Source organism: Gopherus evgoodei, unplaced genomic scaffold, assembly GCF_007399415.2.
Source record: "Gopherus evgoodei ecotype Sinaloan lineage unplaced genomic scaffold, rGopEvg1_v1.p scaffold_31_arrow_ctg1, whole genome shotgun sequence".
Taxonomy (NCBI): Eukaryota; Metazoa; Chordata; order Testudines; family Testudinidae; genus Gopherus; species Gopherus evgoodei.
Window position 1 is genome coordinate 4,347,623 of NW_022059983.1, and position 26,331 is coordinate 4,373,953.

Below are 26,331 nucleotides of genomic sequence, written 5' to 3' on the forward strand. Positions count from 1 at the left end.
TTTAGTAGTCAGGAGCTGATGGGGTTTCTGGAGAAACAGGTAGGGTAATGTGAGGGAGGGGGAGTCCCGTTTGCACTGTCTCTCCCCAGAGATAACTGTTCTTTTGGATAAAAGGACAGGGAAGAATAAGGGCCCATTCCTGGTACAGGGGTCAACCTCGGATGAGATTTTAGGGGACCTAGAGGGAGAGGGGCTGGCCAAGGAGCCCACCGTCTTTGATAAAAGGGGAGTGGAACAAAGGCCATGCCTGTGGGGACATGATATCTTAGGGAGGCAACAGACACTGCAGGAGCTTTGGGGCTGGCCTGCAGTTCCGCGCTGGGCAGATACGGTCCTGGGATCGAAGGCACCCTTGGATAAAGGAAGGGAGTGGTAGTTCAGGTAGTGGTTATGTAACTATATCCTCTTTCTCTTCCCTTCCACAGACCAATGGGGACTGTTTGGAGGCTCTTCATTCTTATGTTAATGCAGCCCCTACGGTGGACTTCCTCAATGAGCGGCAGCAGTCTGGAATCACCAGCTTCCACAAGGGTATCGCCACGTGCTTCTCCACTGACAGAGCAGCTCTCACTTGGCTGTCCCTGCTCCAGAAGGCTGGGACGAGCTCAGCACACAGTCCCGTGAATGTGGCTTTCCTCATCCAAAAGTTCTGCAGTCCCTGCTCGTCATCCCAGACCCGCGTAACGACGTGATCCCACCACTGAGTGGTTGTTTCATGAGCCCAAAAGTGATGGTCCACCGTGCTCAGTTGTTCCGTGAATGCCAGAAATAATCTGATGTTGTTTCTTTCCATGGCACACAGCAGGTCAGGAAACTCAGATTGAGAGCTGATGATACACTGAACGTTTTCATCCCCATCCCGGCAATATCACATCAGTGGTGCTGTCACACCAAGCCCACACTTGGAAGGGGCCAATCACAACCACAGTACGTTTGTCAGAGGGCCCACAAAAAGTTAATCCGACCCTAGCTCTGTCAGCACACGCAGCGTAGTGTGAACATGCACTACCGATGTTGGTATAATGCTTTTTGGTCGTTGATAATATTTTTATGACAAAACTCTAGTGTAGACAAGATCTGAGTTTGCAAGGTGAAGGCAAAGGAGCATCTTCTTCTTCGAGTGATTGCTCATATCCATTCCAGTTAGGTGTGCGCGCACACCACGTATATATTGTTTGGAATACTTTTTACCCTAGCAACACTCGGTGGGTCGGCTGGGCGCCCCCTGGAGTGGCGCCGCTATGGCATCGGATATATACCCCTGCCGACCCAACAGCCCCTCAGTTCCTTCTTACTGCCCGTGTCGGTGGTTGGAACAGTGGAGAGTGGCTTAGCTGACCTCCATTTCCCTAGCTACTTGTAGTTTCTCGTTCATTATCGTGTATATAGTTATATAGTTATAATTCTTTTATATATATATATATATAGTTATACTTTTTTTTCTTTACTAGCATAGTTAGCTTAGTAATAGTTAGCGGGGTTCAGGGAGTAGCCCCTTCCCCGCACCCGGTGCTGGAGCCCATGCCCGGTTCACCGGGTTTCAAACCATGCTCGGCCTGCCACAAGCCGATGCCGACAGGAGATCCGCACGACTCCTGTTTGAAGTGCCTTGGGGAATCGCACTTGACCGCTAAGTGCCCCATTTGCAAGTCTTTCAAGCCGAGAACAAAAAAGGAGCGGGACATCAGGCTCAAACAGCTCCTCATGGAGGCAGCCCTCACCCCTCTACTTTCGGCACCAAGCGCTGGTCAGCCGGTAAGCAGAAGCACCTCTGCGGCACCAGACCGCACCAGTACACTCAAGGACTCACGGCACCGGACGTCGCCGGCACCGAAGTCGGCTCAACGACGCTCCCTCTCCCCGAGGTCGAGGAAGGCCAAGACTCCTGCTGGGTGGGCACCGACCACACCGCAGCCAGAGAGTATGCCTAAGTCGGCTCGCCCGGCGCCGACACCTGCTGCGGCACCGACAAAATCGACTTATTCGATTCTGGTCCCACAAGCGCCATCAAGTCCGGTGCCTGTTAGCTCCCCAGCACATGCCATGGTAGAGCTCACCATGCTGTCCGCACCAGAGGTGTTCTCAGCTGCAAGAGACCTGATCGCCCTGACAGACTCGGCACTGCCTCTACCCTGGCACCGTGGGTGAGGGTAATCCAATCCGTAGGCAAGCCGACCTTGATTAGACCACCTTCTGTTGGTGCAGTGGACCGGCACCGCTCATGGTCGCGGTCCTGCAGACCCTTCAGGTCCAGACGGCACTCCCGCTCTCAACGCCACTCACAGTCCCGGCATCGTTCTACTACACGGCACTGGTCAGACTCGTGGACTGGTTGGAAGTCCACCGTAGCAGCTGAATTAACCGGCTCATTACCCGCAGCGCCACTCCAGTTCTCGGCACCGCTCCAGGCACCATGCCTCCCAAAGCCATTCATGACGCCGGGATTCGAGATCTCGGTCGACCTCCCGGCACTGATCTGGTCGCAGGTCCCGCTCTCGATCCCGGTACCGATATGCATCCCGGCACCGGTCCCCGATACCGAGGGGAGCTAGGTCCGTTAGAACATCTGCACAAGGCTTCTCCGCTCCTCCATGGCCATCCAGGCATATGTTGGTGTCCTCCCACACGGACAGCTACTATGGCCAAGACCGTGATTCCGATGTGCCCACCGGAGTGTTTCAAGAAGCCCGGGCTCAGGACCCAGGACCTCACCAGTGGTCCTTTTGGACACCTTGGGCGTACCACCAGGCCCAAGGTGCTCCGCTAGTTCCAGCCAGCTCAGCTTCATCAGAGCACTGAGCACCAGAGGCCACAGTTAGTTGTCCTCCTCCACCCGGGACGGAGGAACCACTAGTCCAGCCACCGGGTTCCCTGGTGCCACTGGAGCAGGAACCGGCGCATGAGCAAGAGGCCATACAGGATCCGCTTGTCCCTGGCGTTTGATCTTCTTCCTCTCCAGATGAGGCAGTGGCAGGGACTTCCTCTTCGGGGCTGCCTCCAATAGACCTAAGAGCCCATCAGGACCTCCTCAGGAGAGTAGCGCTCAACATGAACCTCCAGGTGGAGGAGGTCCCGGAGGTCGAGGACCCTGTAGTGAGCATCTTGTCGGCAGATGACCCAATTAGGGTGGCTTTGCCCTTCATCAGGACCATCCAGGCTAATGCAGACACCTTATGGCAGTCCCCAGCCTCCATCCCTCCTACAGCAAAGGGGGTCCAGTGCAAATACATGGTACCCTCTCGGGGGTACGAGTATCTATATGTCCTCCCTCCTCCCTCCTCACTGGTTGTCCAATCAGTCAACGAGAGGGAGCGCCATGGCCAACAGGAGCCAGCCCCAAAGTCAAAGGAGGCTAGGCGAATGGACCTACTCGGCCGCAAGGTGTATTCAGCAGGCGCCCTACAGCTCCGGGTGGCAAATCAGCAGGCTCTGCTGAGCCGTTATAGCTACAACACCTGGGCAGAGGTAGGTAGATATACAGAGCTACTCCTCTCGGACTCCCTAGAGGAGGGGAAAAAAGTGGCCAGAACCTCCCTCCAGTCTTCTCTAGATGCGACCATCTCGGCAGCCAGAACTCTGGCCTCCGGCGTCACCATGAGACGCATCTCTTGGCTACAGGTGTCCAACCTCCCGCCTGAATTACAATATACCATCCAGGACTTACCCTTCGACGGTAAGGGTCTGTTCTCGGAGAAGACTGACCCCAGGCTACAAAGCTTGAAAGACAACAGGGTCATCATGAGCTCTTTGGGCATGCATACACCTGTGACCCAATGCAGACCTTTCCGTCCCCAGACTCACCGCCCGTACTTTGTGCCCAGACACAGGCAAGGCTTTAGCAGACGGCGCGGGCGGGGTGGCTGTAGACGGCTGTCCAGACCCCAAGGGGGCCAAAACCACGGCCAAAACCACGGCTCCTCAAAACCACCACTGGAGCCTAAATCTGCCTTTTGAAGGTACACCCGAGGACAGCGTATCAGTTTCAGGACAGGATCCTTTTCCTCCCTTCTCCAACCGCCTCTCCTACTTCCTCCCGGCGTGGTCCCAATTGACCTCAGACCTATGGGTCCTACGCACGGTGAAACAAGGATACCACCTCCAATTTGTTTCACCCCCACCTTCCCACCCTCCAACCCAGTCTCTCTTCAGGGACCCCTCTCACGAGCTATTCCTCCTCCAAGAGGTGCAGACGCTCCTCGCCATAGGAGCAATAGAGGAGGTACCTCAAAACCAGAAGGGCAAAGGGTTTTATTCCCGGTACTTTCTGATCCCCAGTCTAAAGGAGGCCTCAGGCCCATCCTAGACCTGCGAGGCCTCAACAATTTCATGATAAAGTTGAAGTTCTGCATGGTCTCCCTGGGGACCATTATCCCGTCCTTGGATCCTGGAGACTGGTATGCTGCCCTCGATATGAAGGATGCGTACTTTCACATCGCCATTTTTCCTCCACACAGGAGGTACCTTCGTTTTGTAGCCAACCACCAGCACTTCCAGTTCACGGGTCCTCCCCTTTGGCCTCTTCACGGCCCCAAGGGTGTTTACAAAGTGCATGGCCATAGTCGCCGCACACCTCCGCCGACGGCGGATACACGTATTCCCGTATCTGGACGACTGGCTCATCAGAGGGACCTCCGAGACACAGGTCAGATAGCATATAGACATTGTCAGGGACCTATTCACACCCTTAGGCCTGATGCTCAATGTGGAGAAATCCACACTGGTCCCCACACAAAGGCTAGACTTCATAGGAGCTACCCTGGACTCCAATCTAGCCAAGGCCTACCTACCTCAGCCGTGATTCCAGGCAATGGCATCGATCATTCAAGGTTTGCAGAACTTCCCGATGACCTTGGCTCACACCTGTCTCGGTCTCCTAGGTCGCATGGCTGCCTGTACTTATGTGACCAAATATACCAGGCTTCGCCTCCGACCCCTCCAAACGTGGATCAATTCGGTCTACCATCAGGGCAGGCACCCGATAGACACAATAGTCACCATTCCCTCGAGCACTCTACGCTCCCTCGTCTGGTGGCTAACACCCTCCCCGGTATGTGCAGGGTTACCGTTCCATCCGCCACAGCCCTCACCGTCGGATGGGGGGCTCACTTCGGACACCTTTGCACGCAGGGCCTTTGGTCATCACAGGAGCTGATGCTTCACATAAATGTCCGAGAGCTGAGAGCAGTCCGTCTGGCTTGCCAGACATTCCAGCAGCATCTACACTGCCGTTGTGTCTCGGTGTTTACAGACAACACAACGGCCATGTATTATATCAACAAACAGGGAGGGACTCGATCTTCTCCCCTCTGTCAGGAGACCATCTGACTCTGGGACTTCTGCATAGCCCACTCAATAGACCTAGTAGCATCCTTTCTCCCAGAGGTTCGGAAGACTCTCGCAGATCAGCTAAGCACATCCTTCCTCTGTCACGAATGGTCGATAAGACCAGATGTTATTCTTTCGATCTTCCAGAAATGGGGCTTTCCCCACATAGACCTCTTCGACTCTCGCACGAACAGGAAATGCCAAGTGTTCTGCTCCTTCCAGGGTCTTTCACTGGGATCAATCTCGGACACATTCCTCATGTCGTGGGAGCACCGGCTGCTCTATGCCTTCCCTCCGTTCCCGCTGGTTCACAAGGTCCTGATAAAACTCCGCAGGGACAGAGCGCACCTAATCATGATCATGCCAGCGTGGCCCAGACAGCACTGGTCCACCACACTGCTCAACTTGTCCATAGCCAACCCAATTACCCTGCCTCTCCACCTGGACCTCATAACGCAGGACCACGGCAATCTTTGCCACCTGGACCTGCAGGCCCTCCACCTCACGGCGTGGCTCCTGCATGGGTAAATAGGTCGGAGTTACGCTGCTCTGCTCCAGTACAACATATACTCCTGAATAGCAGAAAGCTTTCCACTCGGTCAACATATCTGGCCAAGTGGAAACGTTTCTCCTGCTGGTGTGTACTGCAGAATACTACTCCCTCTCAGGTCTCGATCCCCACTATATTGGACTACCTCTGGTCCCTTAAGCAGCAGGGCCTGGCGACATCATCTCTGAGGGTGCACTTGGCAGCCATCTCCACATTCCATCCAGGGGAGAGTGGCCACTCTGTGTTTTCCCACCCTTTAGTTACTAGATTTCTCAAAGGCCTGGAGCACCTCTACCCCCAAGTACGCCGCCCTGCCCCTACCTGGCACCTCAATCTAGTCCTAAGCAGGCTTATGTTTCCACCATTAGAGCTGTTGGCAACTTGTTCGCTGCTATACCTGTCCTGGAAGACAGTTTTCCTAGTAGCCATTACATCGGCCAGACGTGTCTCCAAGCTTTGAGCGCTAATGGTGGACCCACCTTATATTGTCTTTCACAAGGACAAGGTACAGTTGCGACCGCATCCGGCGTTCCTCCCTAAGGTGGTGTCGACCTTCCATACCAATCAGGACATCTTCCTTCTGGTCTTCTTCCCGAAGCCTCATTCATCTCAACAGGAACAGCAGTTACATTCCTTAGATGTCCGTAGGGTGCTCACTTTTTATATGGATAGGATGAAGCCCTCCCGGAAATCGCCCCAACTCTTTGTTGCAGTGGCTGACCAAATGAAAGGCCTACCTGTCTCCTCCCAGAGGATCTCCTCTTGGGTGACGGCGTGCATCCGCACGTGCTATGACCTGGCTCATGTTCCCTTGGGCCATCTCACTGCACATTCTACCAGAGCTCAGGCATCATCAGCCACCTTCCTGGCCCATGTACCAATCCAGGAGATATGTCACGCAGCTACCTGGTCCTTAGTCCACACTTTGCTTCGCAGTATGCTCTAGTCCAATAGTCTAGAGATGATGCAGCCTTTGGCTCAACTGTTTTGCATTCTGCCATATCTCTCTCCGACCCCTCCGCCTATGTAAGGCTTGGGAATCACATAACTGGAATGGATATGAGCAAGCACTCGAAGAAGAAAAGACAGTTACTCACCTTTGTAACTGTTGTTCTTTGAGATGTGTTGCTCATATCCATTCCACACCCGCCCTCCTTCCCCATTGTCGGAGTAGCCGGCAAGAAGGAACTGAAGGGTGGCTGGGTAGGCTGGGGTATATATCCGGTGCCATAGCGGCGCCACTCCAGGTGGAGCGCCAGCCGACCCACCAAGTGTTGCTAGGGTAAAAAGTCTTCCAACGAACGTGCACGCGGTGCGCACACACCTAACTGGAATGGATTTGAGCAACACATCTCGAAGAACAACAGTTACAAAGGTGAGTAACTGTCTTTGTCATCCCTCAGACAGTCCCGTCTGATTTACAGGGAGCTTGTGACTGTCTCAGGAGCCAGTTTGGAGCCTGCATTTTCATCTGACTCTGATGGAAACCAAAAGCAACAGGCGGAGCTGCCCCTTTCCCAGAAATGGGAGATAGTCAGGAAGCAGGGCTGGCTCTCAGTCACCAAACAAACTCTGGCCGCCCTTAATTTGTGCATGGCAGCACAGCCATGGGACCAGCATTTGGAGTTGTTTAGCCTAGAGTGCATCCAACAGCCAAGCGAAAGCTTCTCTCCCTCCGCAACAGAAGATGGTTCCATACAAAGTGCAGCTATGCCGCGGGTCGCTGCTCTGCTGCCTTCCCTGTACACAGCCCAAGACAGAGCTCTTGGCGTCACCCCTTCCCCCCCCCTGCAACGTTCCTCTGTGGGGAGGAAGCAGGACCAACTGCAAGGGAGAAATCTAGGTGCCTCCCCACACCTCGCCTCTGGGTCGTATCCAGTTTGGGGGGCTGGGGCCGCCATGCTCTCCCCCAATCTCCACCCATGTTAATGGTGCATCCAGATCGATCCTTCCCCGCCTCGTCCTTCTCCCAACGCTCTCTAGCATTAAACCCCCTCCCAGCTGGGGAGCAGGGTTTCTGGGCCACAGAAAGTGTCCTTCCTTCCCCAGCCTAACTACCTGCTATTGGCGGGTTGTCCTCATTTCACCCGGCACCATTCCTGTCGTGTGGGGGTCACGTCAGGTACAGGAGCGAGGCTTAGACGTGTTGCTTGGCGGATCCCCAATGGTTGGTGCCAAATCAACTCCTCTTGGCACCCACGATTGATGAAAGGAGCATCAGAGAGCAATGCTGTCTCCCCCAACGGCCAAGCACTCTGAGAGGTGGCGTCTCCCAATGGTTGTGCATTCTATGGGGTGGCATATCCCACTGGCCATAGCACTGCCCATGAATGTAAATTGCTAACATCCTTAATTCGCTACAGACTCTTTTATGATGGCCAGCCTCGTGTTTAGAGATCCAGGAGATCTGGTTTCGAATCTGCCACCAACTCCAAATGTGACCTGGGACAAATCATTAGATTTTGAAGGAGAATCAACCCACCATAAGCCCCCAGTGCATTGGCTAAGAGAGGGACACAACTGTTGTGGGTAGGATTTACACGATTGGGGCTGTATCCTGGAAAGCAACGATTCGGGAAGGACCCAGAGATCCTGGTGGAACCCACTGGGCTGGAGCTTCCTGGACGAGAGGAGGAGTGCGGCACTGGGATGGAGATGCAGGGGATTAGAGAATAGGAGCTGGGGTCCCCTCTGGATACAGCATGGGGGAGACCATGACTGGAGACTGCACCCAGCTCTTGGGAGGAGCCAGGCATCAAACAGGACATTGGACAATTGGGGAGGGTTCTGAGAAGAGCTACAGAAATGATTTACCCCCAAGTGAGGGAGAAGGGAATCGACCCCCATGACATTACTCCAGATTTACCCCAGGGTGATTCCAGCCAGTATATGGAGCACCTGGGGCCAGGCTGCGGAATCCCAAAACTTCAAGCTGCGGGTCCAGCGCAGGGGAATGGTAGCGAATGTGGGTGAGGGGCTGGGCCGTGGCCCAGAGCCAACAAGCCGGGATGGACACATGGGCTTGGGTCCTGCTTGTGGCTCTCAGATCTCCTCCTCTCTCCTCCCCCCAACCATCAGGTGCTTGATGCCTCTTCACTGCCACCCAGTAGGGCAAGTGGGCCGGGCAGGGACTAGAAGATGGGCCCACAAATATGTAATGACCCTGGCAGAACTGCCAAAAACCCTCTGGCTGCAGTGAGTCCTGGCACATAGTCTCCTATTCTACCCACTAGACCTCACTCCCTTCCCAGAGCCAGGAAAGAACCCAGGTGTCCTAGCTCCCAGCCCCTTGCTCTAACCATTAGACACCACTTCACCCAGCAGGCTGGGGCACATACCCCAGTCACATGAGGGGAAGCTCTGGGGGTGGGAGCACTTATCTGATGCACATAGGAACCCCTTGGACATAGAGATGCTCTCTGTGTGTGTCCCTGCTGCCCCCTGCTGGAGAGGACGAGCCCCACTCTGTTTGTGTGTGTCGCCCCACACCCAAGATACATGGGGGCGATGGATTTATTCAGGCTCGTGGCTGTGTCCATGCCAGCTGGCAGTCATGAGAGTTCAGCTCACGCATGTTTCCTGTGAGTCTCAGGTTGCACCTGCATGAGTAGCGCAGTGGGAAGTGTCTGCACTGGTTTGTGTGAAGACCGTGTGTGCCTCAGTTTCCCCTATGTACCACGCTGACCCCTAGGGGCTGGAAAAGATCAGTTTTCTCTGGGGCAGGCTACCACCCAGGGCAGCAGATCCTGGCTTTCTCGACTTGGGGCCAATCGCTGGCAACTCCACAAAGACAATGGCAAAGCCAACCTGCTGGGACATTTCCAACCTAGTAACTAATGCCCAGGGTGATGCCCCCCCTGCATTGCAGGAAGCCAGCTGGAAGAGCGGGGGCCGAGGGTGGACATGTTTGGCTGGGGCTCGGATCTGCTCACACCCTAGGCTGCAGCTTCCGGCTCTCTGGACTGACCGAGGACTGGGTATCACCCTCAGGTATCCCTTAGGTGCCGTCTCAGGCGGAGTCGCTGGAGGGAGCGAGGGGGCTGGAGGTGCCCAGGTTGGGTCCCAGGATGTGGTGAAGCCAAGTGGCTTCCCCTAGTGACACAGCGAGACCCTAAGGGGGGCTGGCCGGCTGTAGGACCCCCAGAGACTGTCCCAGAGCACCAGCCCTGTGACTCCCTGACCCCGGCATCTGCTCCCTGGTGCTGGTTCCGCTGCAGCGCAACTCCAGACCCCCTGCTCCAACCTCGGGCCCTGTGGGCAGGTGGGTTCTGGCCCGGCCAAGCCCAAAGTGCCACAGGCCGGGTCAAAGCCCAGACCTGACCCCCACAGGGGCTGGGAGACCCTGCTGTGGAATGAGCTCTGACTCACACCCACCCTTGGCCACCCCCCATCATGCCTGGTCTGAGGGGGGGGCGTCTCAGACAAAGCCCCTGATATCAGGGGATCTGGGCTCCCTGTTTGCACATGAAACGAGGCAGTTTGCAAAAACCGGGAAAAACCCTGGAACCAAAGCTGGGAGCAACCTGTCAATTTTGAAGTAACAAAGAAAAATCAGGTTAAGGTTTTCAACGCCTTTATGTTAAAAAAAAAGGAAGTTTTATAAAACCCAAACCACAAACTTTCAGCCCAAACCACCACCTGGGTTTTTATTTTTACCAGAAAGGGGTTTTGAAAATGATTTTTTTTATTCTTTTGTTTTTTCGTCAAACGCCCCCGCCCCCCCGACCCCCTACACACACACACAAAATTGAAGGAAAAATAACTGTAACCAGAACATTTGTGGTTCAGGTCTTTGACCCCCCCACTCCTGACTTTCTCCTGATTTACACCAGAGTGAAGGGGAATTGGCGCCATTGTCCCCCCACCCCCCAAGTTACTCCTGATTTACACCAGAGGCCAGGAGGGGAGTCTGGTTCTAAGGCCGTTGGGCCAGCACGCCAGCCAGGACAAACCAGTAAGACTCAGGCCCGCAGTTTTGCTCAGTTCCCTTTATTTGCTGTGGTTCCTGGCTACCAGCCCCACATGCTGGGCTCTGCCAGGCTCATTAACCGCAGCAGAGCCCGGGGCAAAGCCTGCCCATGTATGTGCCGCGGCGAGGGGGCGCTGTCATGGCTCTGCCTGTGCAGCTCAATGGGCGACGCCGGCAGGATTCTGGCCCGGCCCCTCTCCCGTTCCCGGCTGCTGCTCCGAGATCAGGGCCATGTAGACCTCAGCCGCGGCAGCTATCAATTGGAAAGACTTGCAGGCCGGTGCCAGCGCCTGGAGCGTCTGCTCCAGATGCCGGGCGGCTGCAGCCAGGGCGTTCCTAGCACGACGCCCCGTGAGGACATCGGGCAGGTAGCCCCTCAGATTTTGCACCGTGCCGGTCCCAGAGACGGGGCCATTCTCGGGGGGCTCTGCAGCCGTTTTCCCTGTTGGGCCCCCAGGGGTGGCACAAGCAGAAACAGCCCTGGCGATCTCCTCGCTGCTCCTGAGCAGGGTGTCCATCGGCAGGCACAGCACCGGGGAGGCCTCCGCCTCCCGCAGAGCCGCCTCCAGCCTCTCGGGGAGGCCGGCGTTCTGCAGTAGCACGGCCACCACGGGGCCACCCACGCTGCCGAAGATCCCCATGGTGGCCTGGTGGAAGTCCCGGACGATGGCCCCCTTCTCCTGCAGCGGGGTGTGGGGGGAGGCCATGCGGGCATACAGGTCCCGGCTGGCGTTCTTCCGCACATGTCTGTCCGTCTGCTCTGCCGTGGCGTGCATCTCCCATGCTGCCCGCAGCAGGCGCTCCAAGTTCTCCCCCACGCTGACGCTGCCCCCCACCGGTTCCAGGGACACACTGGTGTCAAGGTGCTGGTTGAGGATGTGGAGCAGAGCGTGAGTGGCCAAGATGCATCCTTCCAGGGAGTCGAGCAGGGACTGGCTGGCGCGCACGAGCCTCTCTCTTTCGCTCTCTGTGCCGGAGAACAGGGAGAGCATCGCGAGGCTGGGAAACAAAGCAGAGAGCACAAGTGAGGGGCTGAAAGAGTTTCCCCTCCAGGATCCCCAGTGCAAGGCCAGGGGGATGTGTGATGGAATGGAGTAGAGGGAACGTTGTTTCACAACAACCCTGAGATTTGCCTGTGGAACTCCCTGCCTCATGATCTTGCTGATGCCGAGAGCCTAGCAAGACCCAGAAAGGGATCTGACATTTATATGGCTAATGAGGAGAGCCAGAATGACATTAGAAAAGATTTTTTTTTAAGTTTAATAAGATTAAACACTCTCATGCTCCAGGGCATGACTCTCTCTAACTAACGGCTGTCAGGCAGGAACTGTCCCTGCCTGCCAGTGGTGCTGAGGTACAGGGGCACTGCTGTGCTAGACGGGGCATGCAAAGCACGTCAGTCCATTACCCACTTTGCATTTGCTGTGGGCCCCAAGAGAGCCATGCTGCGAACCGGAGGCAGTGCACCATTGGGGGGGAGCCAGGGGATAGGGTGTGTTGAAGTGATGGGGGAGTCTCTGGTACATTGACACTGTATTAAAAGCCCCTTGGAACGGTGGCGTCTGGTCTGACTCAGGCTGCGGGGTTAAAAATTGGCATGTAGACATCTGGGTTCAGGCTGGAGGCCAGGCTCTGGGAGCGTCCCACCACGCACAGTCCCACCACCTGGGCTCCAGTCCAAGCCTGCAGGTCTACACTGCCAGTCTGCAGCCCGGCAGGCCAGCCATGGGTGTTTAATTGCAGTGCAGATATACCCTGAAGGGCTGCATTGCACCCAGGGGGTGCGGCTGGTTCCAGCTCTCAGCCGGGCCGAGGCAGGCCAGCCACGGGTGTTTAATTGCAATGCAGACATACCCTGAAGGGCTGCATTGCACCCAGGGGCCCGCGGCTGGTTCCAGCTCTCAGCAGGGCCTAGGCAGGCCAGCCATGGGTGTTTAATTGCAATGCAGACATACCCTGAAGGGCTGCATTGCACCCAGGGGCCGGCGGCTGGCTGCGGGTTCCAGCTCTGGGCAGGGCTGCACCCGGAAAGGTTCCCCGGGGTACCCAAGCAGCTAGATGCGTTGCTGTGGACCAGTGGTGCTGCAGGGTGGAAGTGATCTGCATCCCCTGAAGAAGATCATTTCGGAAACGTCCACGTTTCTGAAACTGGGGGTCCTGCCCCAGAAGGGGGTGCGTGCGAGGCTACTATGGAGGGGGGTCGTGAGATCTAGGAGTACCATACTTCGAGGAGGAGCCCTCCGCAGCCAGCTCAGACTGGGGAAGGGGCGGGGGACCCAGCTCTCCGCAGCCAGCTCGGCCTGGGAGCGGGCGCGGGGTGTGGGGGGCGGCGGCCCGGCTCTCCGCAGCCAGCTCGGATTCGGAGGGGGGGCGGCCTGGCTCCCCGCAGCCAACTCGGATTTGGGGGGGGGGTCCCAGCTCGGATTCGGAGGGGGGGCGGCCTGGCTCCCCGCAGCCAACTCGGATTTGGGGGGGTGTCCAGGCTCTCCGCAGCCAGCTCGGATTTGGGGGGGGTCCCAGCCCTCCGCAGCCAGCTCGGATTCGGGGGGGGGGGCGGCCTGGCTCCCCGCAGCCAACTCGGATTTGGGGGGGAGGGGTGTCCAGGCTCTCCGCAGCCAGCTCGGATTGGGCGAGGGGGGGGGGGTCCCGGCTGCTGCTCCCGCTGGCTGCGACCCAGGCGGGCTGGGGACCGGAGCTCTCACCTGTCGCCGCTCGGCGCGGCTGCGGGTCCGGCGGGAGAAGGGGCGGACGGCGCCGCCTCTCCGCGTCTCCTTATAAAGCTCCCGGGCGGGGGCGGACAGTGAAAGTTGGCACCGGGCAGACGGCGCGGGAGCAATTCCCCGGACCGGGCTCGGCGGCTCCTGGATTGAGCAGATCGCGGATCTTTCCAGCCCCTCGTGACCGGGAGAAAACCGAGACCTGGAAACCAGCCAGACTCGAGTTCCTGGAAACCAGGCGGGGAACTGGAAGCCGAAGTCACGAAGCGGCAGCTGAGTCCCAGTAACACCCACCTGAAGGACCGTGTGACACCCGCTGGCACCGCGCCCCGGCCCGTGGGATCGCGGAGGCTGAGCGGGGAGGTGAACGCGCGGAGCAGCCTCCTATAAAGGCGAGTCCCGGCTCCGGGCGCACAGAGCGTCCCCGCCAAGGGATCCTCTCCGGAGAGCCCAGGCTGCTGCCCGCGGCGCTGAGCCGAGCTCTGCCCCGGCGAACGGCCCCTCAGCTTCCCACAGGCCCAGCGAGCAGGTAACTCGCCCCGTCGGACGGGGCAGAGGGGCACAAATGGGAGCAGGGGTCATGCGGTGAGAGCCCCCCGGATCGCCGGGCGAACTGGGCTCCTCCAGGAACGGGGGATTCCTGCAGCCCCCGGCAAGATGCCAGTCTAGGGACAAAGAATATCAGTCACCCACAGGCTGGGGGGAGGGGGCGCTAGTTTGCAGCCAGCCAGAAACTGCAGCGTCTGACCCACAGCTGGGTCCCCGGGCAGCAGGGGGGAGGGAGCAGGTCATGCAGCTGCCGAGAACTGGGAAGCGCCGCGGCTGGGGCAGGAGGTGGCCGGGTGGATGGGGGATGCTGCCGCGCCTCTGGGATGGATGGATTGGGGGGACTGGGAGGAGTTGGAGGTGCAGGGGGTTGGGTGCTGGGACAGAGATCGGGAGAATGTGGGGAGGTAACGTGTGGGAGGAGAAGTGGGGGTGTCTGGGGCAGGAGCTGGGACACTGCTGGGGCGAGGGGGATCTCTGGCAATTTAGGGTCTGTTGGGGAGTGGGCCTGAGTCCTGAGCTTGCTTGGGTGGATTCTCCCCCTCCCAGCTGGAGCCAGCCAGTCCTCCTGAGGCCACGTGGTTGGGCTGGGGCCGGGGGGAAAAGACAGGGCCCGAGTCTTTCAACCCTAGAACCTCCAAGGTGTTTAGACTCCCCCGGATTGACGGAGAATTAGGCTCCAGGGCCCTGATCCTTTAGGTGCCTTTTTTGTTTTAATAGCAGCTGAGTCTCTGCACTGGGTAAGTCTGTGATTTGTGGGGGCAGGGCGCAGTGGGGGGCTCTGGCTAATGCCTCTGTCATCTTCCTCTCCTGGCAGCTTTCCCGAGAATGTCCTGGATCAATATCCTGTACCCAGACAACCCGGCGAGGCGGAAGACGGTGGTGCAGTTACACCAGGAGCTGATCGACTGCATAGAGCTCAATTTTGATACCACCAATGAGCTGATTGAAGCCTTGAACACGCATTGTCAGTGCAAGTTGCACAGCGTTAAGATGAACACGAAGGGCACCGTCCAGGAGAACTGCGAGATCCTCCTCACAGCCATAAAGTCCGTCCAAGACATTCTGCAGGCCATCGATGCAAAGCTGAAGAGCAACCTGGAGCCAGATCTCTACCGAAAGCTTCACGATTTCCAGGAGCCTGACGCCACAAAGATGCTGATTCTTCGCAATGTTTCCACAGTGGTGAGCGGCTTCGCTGGGATCGTGGCCATGGGGTTCTTCATCAAGCTGGCCTTCTCACAGGTGGTGGGTAGAGTCCTGAGCCAAACGGCCATGGTCTTGGCCAAGATCGGTGCCTCCGTGATTGGCGCCATGGCTGGCATGTTACTGGGTGTGGGTGTCGACTTGATTCTCAGCGCGATCCTGGGCGCCATAGAGAGAGACCAACTGGAGGCGAAGATTGAGGAGCTCAGTGAGCTGGTGGGTGAGTTCAAGCCAGCCTCCAAGGAGTATAACAAAGCCATCATGAAGATCACCTGCCAGCTGCCATAGCCGGAGGAGAATCCCCTGCTCAGAGCACTGCAGACCAAGCTGCAAGTTACTATTACTTGTGAAAATAAGGCCTTGGAGATCAGATCCCATCTACCATGACTTAGCCCAGCACCATTAAAGCCAGCACAATAAATGATATCTAGCTCTTACACAGCGCTTTTCATCAGCAGAGCTCAAAGGGCTTCAGGCCTCATTAATGTCTTTATCCTCCCACCATATCTGGGGATAGGGCAGGGCTATTGCCCCCATTCTACAAATGGGGAAACTGAAGCCCGGAAATTCACAGGCATTTAAGCACTTAACTTCCACTGATTTCAGAGCAATTGGCTCAGGCTCTCTGCAGACTCAGGCAATGTCACAGATTTCAAGGGAAGCTCGCTGCCTAAAGTGAGTTGTCCCAGCCCATACAGGAAGTCTGTAGAGAATTAGCTGAGTTTCCCATGTCACAGACTAGTGCCCAACAACCACTGGGCCCGTCCTTCCCCTCTAGCTGGTGTTTTTCAACTGTAGATCTCAAAATGCCTCAGAAAGATCAGTATCTATAAGCTGACTATACACGGGGGGAAACAGAATCATAGAATATCAGGGTTGGAAGAAACCTCAGGAGGTATCTAGTCCAACCCCCTGCTCAAAGCAGGACCAATTCCCAACTAAATCATCCCAGCCAGGGCTTTGTCAAGCCAGGCCTTAAAAACCTCTAAGGAAGGAGATTCCACTACCTCCCTAAGGAACCCATTGGTCTGACCCAGTGTGGACATGATTAACTTCTTATGAGTCTGTCTGAGTTTGGAGACACAGGGTCTGGCTACACTTGCAGCTGTAAAGTGCTTTGGGTTAAACCAGCCTTCGTACAGCTGAGCAAGGAAAGCGCTGCCGTCTGTCTACATTGATTCCAGTATGAGAGGAAACATTTCCCCAAGGAAAAATTCTCTCAGCAGGACCTAAAATTGGTCAGTTACTGAACTAATCTAATCTCATCCCACAGCCGTCTCCACCTGGGCCAAGAACACCTGATCATCTCTCAACTACTTCTGCCCTTTGTCAGCTGCGTTTTTGCACCACACCACAGCTTTTCTGGTTGCTTGTCCCCCTCTCTGGGACCCCACCCCCTATCCAGTCGCCCTGCTCCCTGACTGCCCCAACCCCTGTCCATACCCCCTGACAGGCCCCCCAAGACTCCCATACAACCCCCCATCCCCTGACCACCCCCGTCGAACCTCCGCCCCATCCAACTGCCCCCTGGGATCCCCCCCCTTACCATGCCGCTCAGAGCAGCATGTCTGGTAGCTGCGCCGCCTGGCCAGACCTAGATACACTGTCGTGCTGCCCTGCAGGAGTGTGCAACCCTGCTGCCCAGAGCGCTGCCCGCACGGCGGTGTAGCTGCAGGGGAGGGGCCGGGGGCGAGCCTCCCCGGTCGGGAACTCAGCATCCGGACAGGACGGTCCCACGGGCCGTAGTTTGCCCACCTCTGCTAGAGTGGGTTGTAAGGTTACACAGGTGGCACTTGGATGTGGAGAACAGCAGCAGAAGAGCCTGACCAGTGGCTCCGAGCAGCCAGAGCCACAGGGCTAGAGCTAAAGGAATCAATGTAAATTCTGCGTGACAGAAATAACATCCCTGGGAGAGACGTTCACCCAGGAAAGGGGACAGGTAGCTGACAGCACGGCTGTGCCTGCGCCCATCACCAGCACGCCTGGCTCAGCAGCCGGGGCAGGGTACAAGGACCCTTGGCGTGGCGCTGAGCTAGCACGTGTCTGGATAAGGCAGGGAGGGGGAGGTGAGGAAAGGGGCAGGAGATTTGACCCACTGGAGGGAGAAGGGGGCAGCTTGGCTGTTTACCAGGGCTGAGAGGGTGGCAGGGTTGTTCCAGGGGTGGACGTGGTTGGCCCCGGAGAGACGGGGAGGGGAGGATGCCCAGCTGAGGCTGGGTCTGGGAACCCCTGATGTGTCACCCCAGTGGGCTCTTGCCAGGAAGAGAGAGGAGCTGGCTTTGTTTTCGACTGCCCCTGCAGCCCATCAGGGCCTCCGCAGCCCAGTCACCATGTCTGCTCGGCCCAGGGGTCAGTCAGCACCGGGTGGCTTTGCACAAACCCCAGCTCAGCCCAGGCTGCCCCATGAGCTGTCTGAGGGAGGGAGAGAGTCTGTGCAGGGAGCCAGGGCAGGTCTGTAAGTGCACAGCCGGTGCAGGAATGCCTGGCAGACTCTGCCCTTCTCAGCCTCAGGGTGTGGGATACACCCCCTGCCCCTTGATCACTAATTATCACTAGTGAGGTAACATTCCCTGGCCCCGGGCTGGGATCAGCACCCTATTGTGCTGGCACCTGGTGGCCAGTCAGGGTGATGCACAGAGTTTGTTTCCCTCCTGGAACACCTAAGAAAGAAAGGTATCAAAGAAAACCTTGGTTAAGTTAATTGCTCAGCTGATTACCCAAATCACCTGTCTTAGGGGTCTTTGGATACTGACCTCTTAATGAAAGGAAAAGACTCAGATTTGATTTTTCAGTTTTATTGGCTACTCTTATCAACAGCAGCCAAGAGTATATAACATAAAAGAATGCACAGTAGCACTGGTTTATGATTGGGCTGAGAGAAACACGAAAAACGGAACCATCCAGATTTTAAGAATCACATAACACATCCATAGCAGAAAGCAGTGAAATTCCTGTTCGACAATTATCCTTTCACTTTGTTTGGAATTTTGACCAAGCCCCTTAAAGCAGAAGGAACCGCACTCAAGCCCTTTAGTAAAACTCTCCAGTGGTACTTGACTCAACATCTGAAAACAATTCTAGGCTAATGCATAAGACAACGTGAGCAATTCCTCACATGCCAACCCACCATGGTCTCCTTCCCAATGGGTCTGTTGTAGTTACCCCTTTTAACCAATCCTCGCACCACTTACATTCAGGATCTGGTAACCACCTAACAGGAACATCTATATTTTTATGACAGGCTGCATGCAGTTGAAGAAGCTTTCACATGTAGTTTAAGGGTTTGGCTACACTTGCAGCAGTACAGCGCTGGGAGTTAAACCTGTCTTCGTACAGCTGAGTAGGGAAAGCGCTGCAGCCTGTCCACACTGACAGCTACCAGCGCACTGCCATGGCCACGTTTGCAGCATCTGCAGCGGCACTGGGAGCGGTGCATTATGGGCAGCTATCCCAGCATTCAAGTGGCTGCAAGGAGCTTTTCAAATGGGATGGGTGGGTGGAGTATGACAGGGAGCTTGGGGGAGAGAGAGAGTGGATTTCTGGAGCAGACACAGTGTCAGCAGCTGCCTTGCAAGTTCTGACCCCCTCCCCAACCCTTCTCTCACTCACTGAAAGCAAACAGCAGCTGTTTGGTTTTTTTCTCACAGACTAGATAAGCAGAGCTCCCCGAAACGGATCCTCCCCTCCCTGCCATGCGCTGCCTCTCTCTTCAAGCAAATATTGGCTGTGGGCGTTCCAAAGGGAGCCCCCCTGCCTGCCTTTACTCATTCTCAGCAAACAGTAGCTGTGTTTGTTTTTCCCGGAGTTCACCACAAAACAAAGAGAGGCATCACAACAAAACAAGGAGAGGAACCTTCACTTAAAAGGATTATGGGGAGTTTCCGGAGGTCAATCACTGCGTAATAAGGTTACTCCCCGTTTACACTGGAGCACCAGCGTCTCAGCCACTCTGCAGCAGCTGTTATTCCTCTCGGGGAGGTGGAGTACCTGCAGCGCTGTAGCCATGGAGACACAGTGCTGTATGTGCCTTGCCAGTGTGGACGGGGAATGAGTTACAGCGCCGTGGGCGGCTTTATTGCGCTGTAACTCTCAAGTGTAGCCAAGGCCTTATGTTATGTCTCTGTATACCTGGAACTGGACAGGCAGTGTGCAGCCATTAACTACGGGGGATGTGCAGTGTTTAGGAATTGTAACTTGTTCTATTTAAAAGCTGTTTTACAACAAACTTTATCAAAACAAGGGCACAAGCTATAACTCTGGGACAATCTATAAACCACGTACACAAGCATGTACATGTCTTTAGTAATTAGGTACCCAGCTGAGGAAGGAGTCAAGTGACTGATTTGGGTCCTCGCCAAAGAGAGAGAGGCTGTATGTTACTTATCACCAAATCTTTGCTCAACTGTCAGCTTTCAGCTCCGTTACTGATCACAGTAGGGCTGACACTGCAAACACAGGTGGAGTGAAGGACGGACATTGTGTTTTCCTCCTGTGCTAACAGGCAACCCAAGCTGCTGGAAGAGAGAGAGAGAGTTAAAGGTGCCTAACTGAGGGGTACTTAATGTCACCAGGAGTGAGGATTCCCAAGTGGCCAACTCAGAATTCCAGTCTTCTCCTTTTCTTGGCTTTCAGGAAGTGAGGTGCTGAAGGAGACAGGCCATTTTATCCCCTTTCTGCTGTGAGTTCAACTTGGTTCCTCTTCTTGGAGAAGCTGGTATGGACCAATCAAACGGTGACCCATGCTTGTGATGAAGGCTGGAAATGTCCAACCAAAATGAGACTTGTGTCCTTCTCACCACCCAGCCACAGGTATATCTTGTGAGTTCTTACATGGGGGTCTTGAAAATTCCAGTCTCTTTTGTGCAAAACTCCTGGTGTCACATCAGGTTGTGTAGGACAAATTAGGCCACAGCCAGGAGTACGACCGTCTTGGGACAGCCAGTGAACACCTGCTGCTCAGCTCCGTTAAGCAACCTCCTGCAGGCCATACAGACGAGAGAATGGAACCCTCTGTGGTGTCAGCGTGGGGGAGGTTCCCAGGTGCCTAGACTGATGTGGCTGTGCCCCTGCTCACTGGCAGAAATGTAGGAGCCTTGAGGTTTTATGGTGGAAAAGTAGCCATCAAGGGACTTTAGGCACCTACAGGGTCAGGTGGCAGCTGAGCGATGGTTTTCTGAATGCTCGGGTGCCCCATGCTGGACTTGGGGGGTTAAAATGACAGTTAGGCACCTAACGCCTTTTCACAGATCCAGCCCTGAAGACGCAGTTGTACCAGACTTGATAGGAAAAACAACGAGGAGTCCCTGTGGCACCTTAGAGACTAACACATTTATTTGGGCATAAGGTTTCGTGGGCTAGAACCCACTTCATCAGATGCATGGAGTGAAAAATACAGGAGCAGGTATAAATACATGAAAAGATGTTGTCAATAACCTAGTCCCAGATTTGGACCTTAGCGTCCAAAATATGGGGGTTAGCATGAAAACCTCCAAGCTTAGTTACCAGCTTGGACCTGGTAAAGCTACCACCACCCAAAAAATTAGAGTGTTTTGGGGCACTCTGGTCCCCACAAAAACCTTCCCTGGGGACCCCAAGACCCAAACCCTTGAGTCTCACAACAAAGGGAAATAAATCTTTTCCCTTCCCCCCGCTCCTGGAGAGATACACAGAAGCAACCTCCGTGAATCTAAGCAGAGGGAGTCCACCCTCTCTAATTCCAGTCCTGGAAACAAAAGCACTTCCCTCTTCACCCAGAGTGAATGCAAAGTCAGGCTAGTAAATCTAACACACACAGATCTCCCCCCCTTGACTTCTTCCTCCCACCAATTCCCTGGTGAGCTGCAGACTCAATTCCCTGAAGTTCCCCACTAAAGAAAAACTCCAACAGGTCTTAAAAGAAAGCTTTATATAAAAAGAAAGAAAAGGACATAAAAATGGTCTCTCTGTATTAAGGTGACAAATACAGGGTCAATTGCTTAAAAGAAATATGAATAAACAGCCTTATTCAAAAAGAATACAATTCAAAGCACTCCAGCAACTACACACATGTAAATACAAAAAAACATATAAATCCTATCTGATCTTTTTGTACTTAAAACTGGGAAACAGAAGATTAGAAAGCAGGAAATAGAAATCACTCCTCATCCGAGAGAGCATACAGGAAGAAGACAAAGAACTTACACCCAAACTTCCCTCCCCCTAGATCTGAAAAAAGTTTGGTTTCCTGATTGGTCCTCTGGTCAGGTGTTTCAGTAACTTCTTTCCAGGTATAAGAACATTAACCCTTAGCTATCTGTTTATGACAGATGTGAATTGCCTTACCAAGTATGAGGTCAGTCTAATGAGACAATTCAATTAACAGCAGGATACCAAGGGAGGAAAAATCATTTTTGTAGTGGTAATGAGAGTGGCCCACTTCAAATAGTTGACAAGAAGGTATGAGTAACAGTAGGGGGAAATTAGTATTGGGGAAAATTAGTTTTAGGTTTTGAAATGACCCATCCACTCCCAGTCTTTATTCAGGCCTAATTTGATGGTGTCCAGTTCGCAAATTAATTCCAGTTCTGCAGTTTCATATTGGAGTCTGTTCTTGAAGGTTTTTTGTTGAAGAATTGCCACTTTTAAGTCTGTTATTGAGTGACCAGAGAGATGGAAGTGTTCTCCAAATGGTTTTTGAATGTTGTGATTCTTGATGTCCGATTTGTGTCCATTTATTATTTGCATAGAAACTGTTCGGTTTACAGATTCTGTTTCACATGAGGACAGGGTGAGGGTGCCAAGCAGAGATACTGGAGCATCATCTTTTTCTCAGAACATTTCTCCTGCATTCATAGACGGGTTTAGAGACCAGCTCCATCCCAGTTAGTTTTGCCTGAAAAGAAATTATATAACCTGACATATAGTATTAGCGGAAGGGACAAGCTTTTGATTTACCAGAATCCTGTCTGATCTGATTTGGTCGGTCTCTCTGCTGTTTGTCAGTTTAGGGTGTTGTTTTGTTTTTGTTGGGCTCACTCACATCTAGAGATTCTGACAGGGTTGGGACAAGTGTGTCTGGTTTTCTATGGGCATGTATAGGCGGTCTTGGTGCTGTTTTATGGATTCTTCAGCTCTGGGTTCAAGAGCCTTGGTCAGAATATTCTGAGCATCTTCTGCAGTGTCATCCAGAAAGCTCTGCAGCATGTAGTATGTGGTCGCAAAAGAAATCCCTCCCCCTGCTAGGGAGCCAAGGCCTGGTACAAAATTCAAAATAAGTTCCACCACCATCAGTGCTCCACATAGAGATCTGGAAAGCAGAGACAGTATAAACTCTTTTGTTATGGCTGAGGCCAGTGGAGAGTTTCTGATAGCAGATTTCAGCTCCGCAACAGGCTTGTCAATCTGCTTAGCCAGTCTAGTGAGAGACTCTTCATCCAAGCCAAAGGCCAGGCAGTAACGCTTCATGTGAAAAACCAAGATGGCTACATCACAGATGAGAGAGAGGCCTGGAACAGGAAGAACACCAATAGCACATGACAACAGGGCCACTTCCCAAATATGCTCCTGCAGTTCAGCCTTTTTCTTCTCCAGGATCTTTGCCGAGATGTTGGGCATGACCAGGATGAAAATGTGTCTCTTCTGATCATCCAGCTCATTCTCCAGGGTCTCCTGCAGGAGCTGGAAATCATACTCAGTCAGTTCCCAGCTGCAGAGCAGGAAAACCCACAGGGAGGTCTCACCTGCTTTTCTCAGGTTCTCTTTGCAGTCTTCCCTGATCTCCTGCAGGGTTCTCTCCTTGTTGAAATTCCTTTTCCTTTGTTCAGCTCTCAAGTCAATATCCACTTTGGAGCGCACGTAGTAAAACCTCTTCCCCAGCCTGTGAATGGCACGGGCCAGGGTGGTGTGGTAGGAAGTGAAGCACGTAGCAGTGACGATGATGAAGAAGTCGTAGTTGTTGAATTTTACCCGATTAAGGTATTTGTCTGCTTCAAAGCTCGGTGTCCCAATTCCTGGCAGGTCCCATATTGTCACATTTTGGAGTCTGGGGTATGGATAAGCCTTTCGCTTCATTGTTGTTTGTTTCACCCCAGTCTTAGCAGCTCCTTCATCATCATCATGCAGGCCCCGGATGGCATTGACAAAGGAGGATTTCCCTGCACCTGACTCTCCCATGATGGCGATGTCCAGTGGGGTGTTTTCTATTGATTCCAACTTCTTCTGAAGTTCAGCAGCTGCTGCCATGAGGTTTCCTCTCTCAACAATGGCCTATAGTTCTTCAATTTCTGCTCTGGAGAGTCTACCAACCATGGCAGCCTTTGGTGGTGGCTCAGATGCTCTTACCACTGATCTTAGAAAAAGGAAAAGAAAAATTCCAGTGATTTATTTTTATCAGGATAAATCAGATTCCCTTTCCTTCAGGACCTGCTTCTGGTTGGGGGAAAGGTTCATTTTGACATTAATTTTAACCATATGAGGTCGTAATAAAGTTTAACACAGGCTGATTTTCCTAGAAGCAAACACCCAACCTTTAGCAATAGCAGATGCTCTGGGATGTTTGATTAAATTAAAGAGGCAAAAATCAACAGCCAAAGTTCAGTTCCAAACCACCTGCTCAGTACACTGTATTTTCAAAACATTCCCATACACACATTGCAGCTTGTCCCTAGCATGTTGAGCTGATGAACTGCAGTGAACCTGCTGACTCATGCCTGGATCTTTTCCCTCCACCTAGCTGAGCTCCAAGGAAATGATCTATCAAAGATCTCCGGTGGAATGGTGCTTCACAGCAATTACAATATCACCCTACAGCAATGGCTTTGAAAGACTCCACAGAGACATGTACAGAAGGTAGAGTTGTTGCTTTTATTTGGTAATCATGTACTATTCTTAATTTCCTGAGGGGGTGAAAAACCAGATGTAGTGGAAAAGATCAGCCTCTGAACATTTAAATACATCATAGGGATCTCAAAAATGTATAGTAAAGGCCTAAAAGGCTTTTCATTGCACATTATCATGATATTAATCCAGCCAGAAACTTTGCTGGAAGTTCGGGTGGCCCCCAGACAGAGCACAAAACCCCCAAACACAGGAAACAACACAGATAATAGTCCATGATCTGTGTGGAACAGAGCACATGCTATTAAACTCACATCCCATTATGTATAATGATAGATCAATACTATCTCTGAACAAAGACCACAATGCACAAAACACAGCCTGAACTGTGACTTAAGAAAAGAAAAGAAAAATGAAACCCATTTTTTGGTAAAACAAACAAACAAACAAAACCTACCAGCTTTAGCTGCTATTCATCGATAAGTTATTTTATTAAAAAATTAAGTAAAAGGGAGACCTAGCTCTAATCATTCTTGGCCTCATTATCTAATGCAGAGCATGTATGAGCCAAAAATCAGACCCCAGAAGTTTATTTTTCAGTAAAGGAATCCCCCCAATCAGTTGACATTCTAAAAAGTTATTTTCTGTTCATATGAAGTTGCTCTGCACCCAACCTCCACAAAAAGTTCCAACACTTTGTAAGTTTAATGTCTTTGTTTCTTATCACTTTTACAACATTTCTTTAAAATCAAAGTTTAATCCTCCTTTCAAAAGAAACAAAACTTGCTACAACCATAATGGTGGCATTGTCATCACTCCCCCAGAGTAAATGTCAGAACGCCAGTTACTCTGCCTGAAGGAGATGTTGTTTGTAACTCCACAGTTAATGGTGATTGCCAGTATGCACTCCCTTCCCCCTTTTGCCCAAGTAGTTTTGCCAATATTTGGGATCTCGCCGGTTGATTCCATTAGCAGGAGAACTTGATGTAGGAATCATGTATTTCTTTGTTGCAATGCTGATTATTTGCAAAGAATGTGCACAAATGGCAGGATTCTCAAGGGGGAAGTTAAGCATTGCAAGGCTCAGCATTGCAGCACCTAACTTTGATGTGACCTGCCACTCTGTGAATTCACAGCCCCAGTCAGCTGCCCAGGCTCATGCAATGCCTGGCGAGAGTCAGGAGCCTAAAAAGGGATTCATAGAAGACCCTACTACACAGACCTCCCAGATCCCAGAACCCCTCCCTGAGTTGTGAGGATGGGGGAGTATTAAGTAATACATTTGATAGTATTCATCACCCTGCAATTTTGACAGGTTTCCACGCCCCTTTTAGGGCTTATGTCCCTGTCATAACCTTAGTCCCAGATCTGGACCTTAGCGTCCAAAATATGGGGGTTAGCATGAAAACCTCCAAGCTTAGCTACCAGCTTGGACCTGGTACTTGCAGCCACCACCCAAAAAATTAGAGTGTTTTGGGGCACTCTGGTCCCCCTGAAAAACCTTCCCTGGGGACCCCAAGACCCAAATCCCTTGAGTCTCACAACAAAGGGAAATAATCCTTTCTCCCTTCCCCCCTCCAGGTACTCCTGGAGAGATACACAGACACAAGCTCTGTGAAACTACACAGAGTGACTCCCCCTCTCTGTTCCCAATCCTGGAAACAAAAAGAACTTTCCTATTCCCCCAGAGGGAATGCAAAATCAGGCTAGCAAATCCAACACACACACAGATCTTCCCGATCTCTTCCTCCCACCAATTCCCTGGTGAGTACAGATTCAATTTCCCTGAAGTAAAGAAAAACTTCAACAAGTCTTAAAAGAAAGCTTTATATAAAAAGAAAGAAAAATACATACAAATGGTCTCTCTGTATTAAGGTGATACAACACAGGGTCGATTGCTTAAAAGAATATTGAATAAACAGCCTTATTCAAAAGAATACAAATCAAAGCACTCCAGCACTTATATTCATGCAAATACCAAAGAAAAGAAACCATATAACTTACTATCTGATCTCTTTGTCCTTACACTTAGGAACAGAAGATTAGAAAACAGAACTACTTCTCCAAAGCTCAGAGAAAGCAGGCAGCCAGAAAACAAAGACCTCAGACACCAAATTCCCTCCACCCAAAGTTGAAAAAATCCGGTTTCCTGATTGGTCCTCTGGTCAGGTGTTTCAGGTGAAAGAGACATTAACCCTTAGCTA

At 53.1% G+C, this 26,331-nt stretch overlaps 3 protein-coding genes across 3 annotated transcripts; 1 reads left to right on the plus strand and 2 right to left on the minus strand.

Annotated features, from left to right (window-relative positions):
- Nucleotides 1-10,845: 10,845 nt before the first annotated feature.
- LOC115640629 lies at nt 10,846-14,087 on the minus strand. Its single transcript, XM_030543530.1, has 2 exons — nt 13,547-14,087; nt 10,846-11,843 (listed from the first exon to the last, which is right to left on the minus strand). The coding sequence occupies exon 2, from the start codon at nt 11,834-11,836 to the stop codon at nt 11,003-11,005; it is 834 nt and encodes a 277-aa protein (XP_030399390.1). The 5' UTR covers nt 11,837-11,843; nt 13,547-14,087; the 3' UTR covers nt 10,846-11,002.
- LOC115640630 (single-pass membrane and coiled-coil domain-containing protein 3-like) lies at nt 13,915-15,750 on the plus strand. The gene is made up of 2 exons (XM_030543531.1): nt 13,915-14,090; nt 14,925-15,750. Exon 2 carries the CDS (start codon nt 14,936-14,938, stop codon nt 15,599-15,601), a length of 666 nt encoding a protein of 221 aa, XP_030399391.1. The 5' UTR covers nt 13,915-14,090; nt 14,925-14,935; the 3' UTR covers nt 15,602-15,750.
- A 6,583-nt stretch (nt 15,751-22,333) lies between these two features.
- On the minus strand, nt 22,334-23,583 carry LOC115640409 (interferon-inducible GTPase 5-like). Its single transcript, XM_030543149.1, has one exon. The coding sequence runs from the start codon at nt 23,531-23,533 to the stop codon at nt 22,334-22,336; it is 1,200 nt and encodes a 399-aa protein (XP_030399009.1). The 5' UTR covers nt 23,534-23,583.
- Nucleotides 23,584-26,331: the final 2,748 nt, after the last annotated feature.

Coding starts and splice junctions, on each gene's coding strand:
- LOC115640630 (XM_030543531.1), top strand. CDS start 14,936: ATGTCCTGGATCAATATCCTGTACCCAGACAACCCGGCGAGGCGGAAG.
- LOC115640409 (XM_030543149.1), bottom strand. CDS start 23,533: ATGGCAGCAGCTGCTGAACTTCAGAAGAAGTTGGAATCAATAGAAAAC.
- LOC115640629 (XM_030543530.1), bottom strand. CDS start 11,836: ATGCTCTCCCTGTTCTCCGGCACAGAGAGCGAAAGAGAGAGGCTCGTG.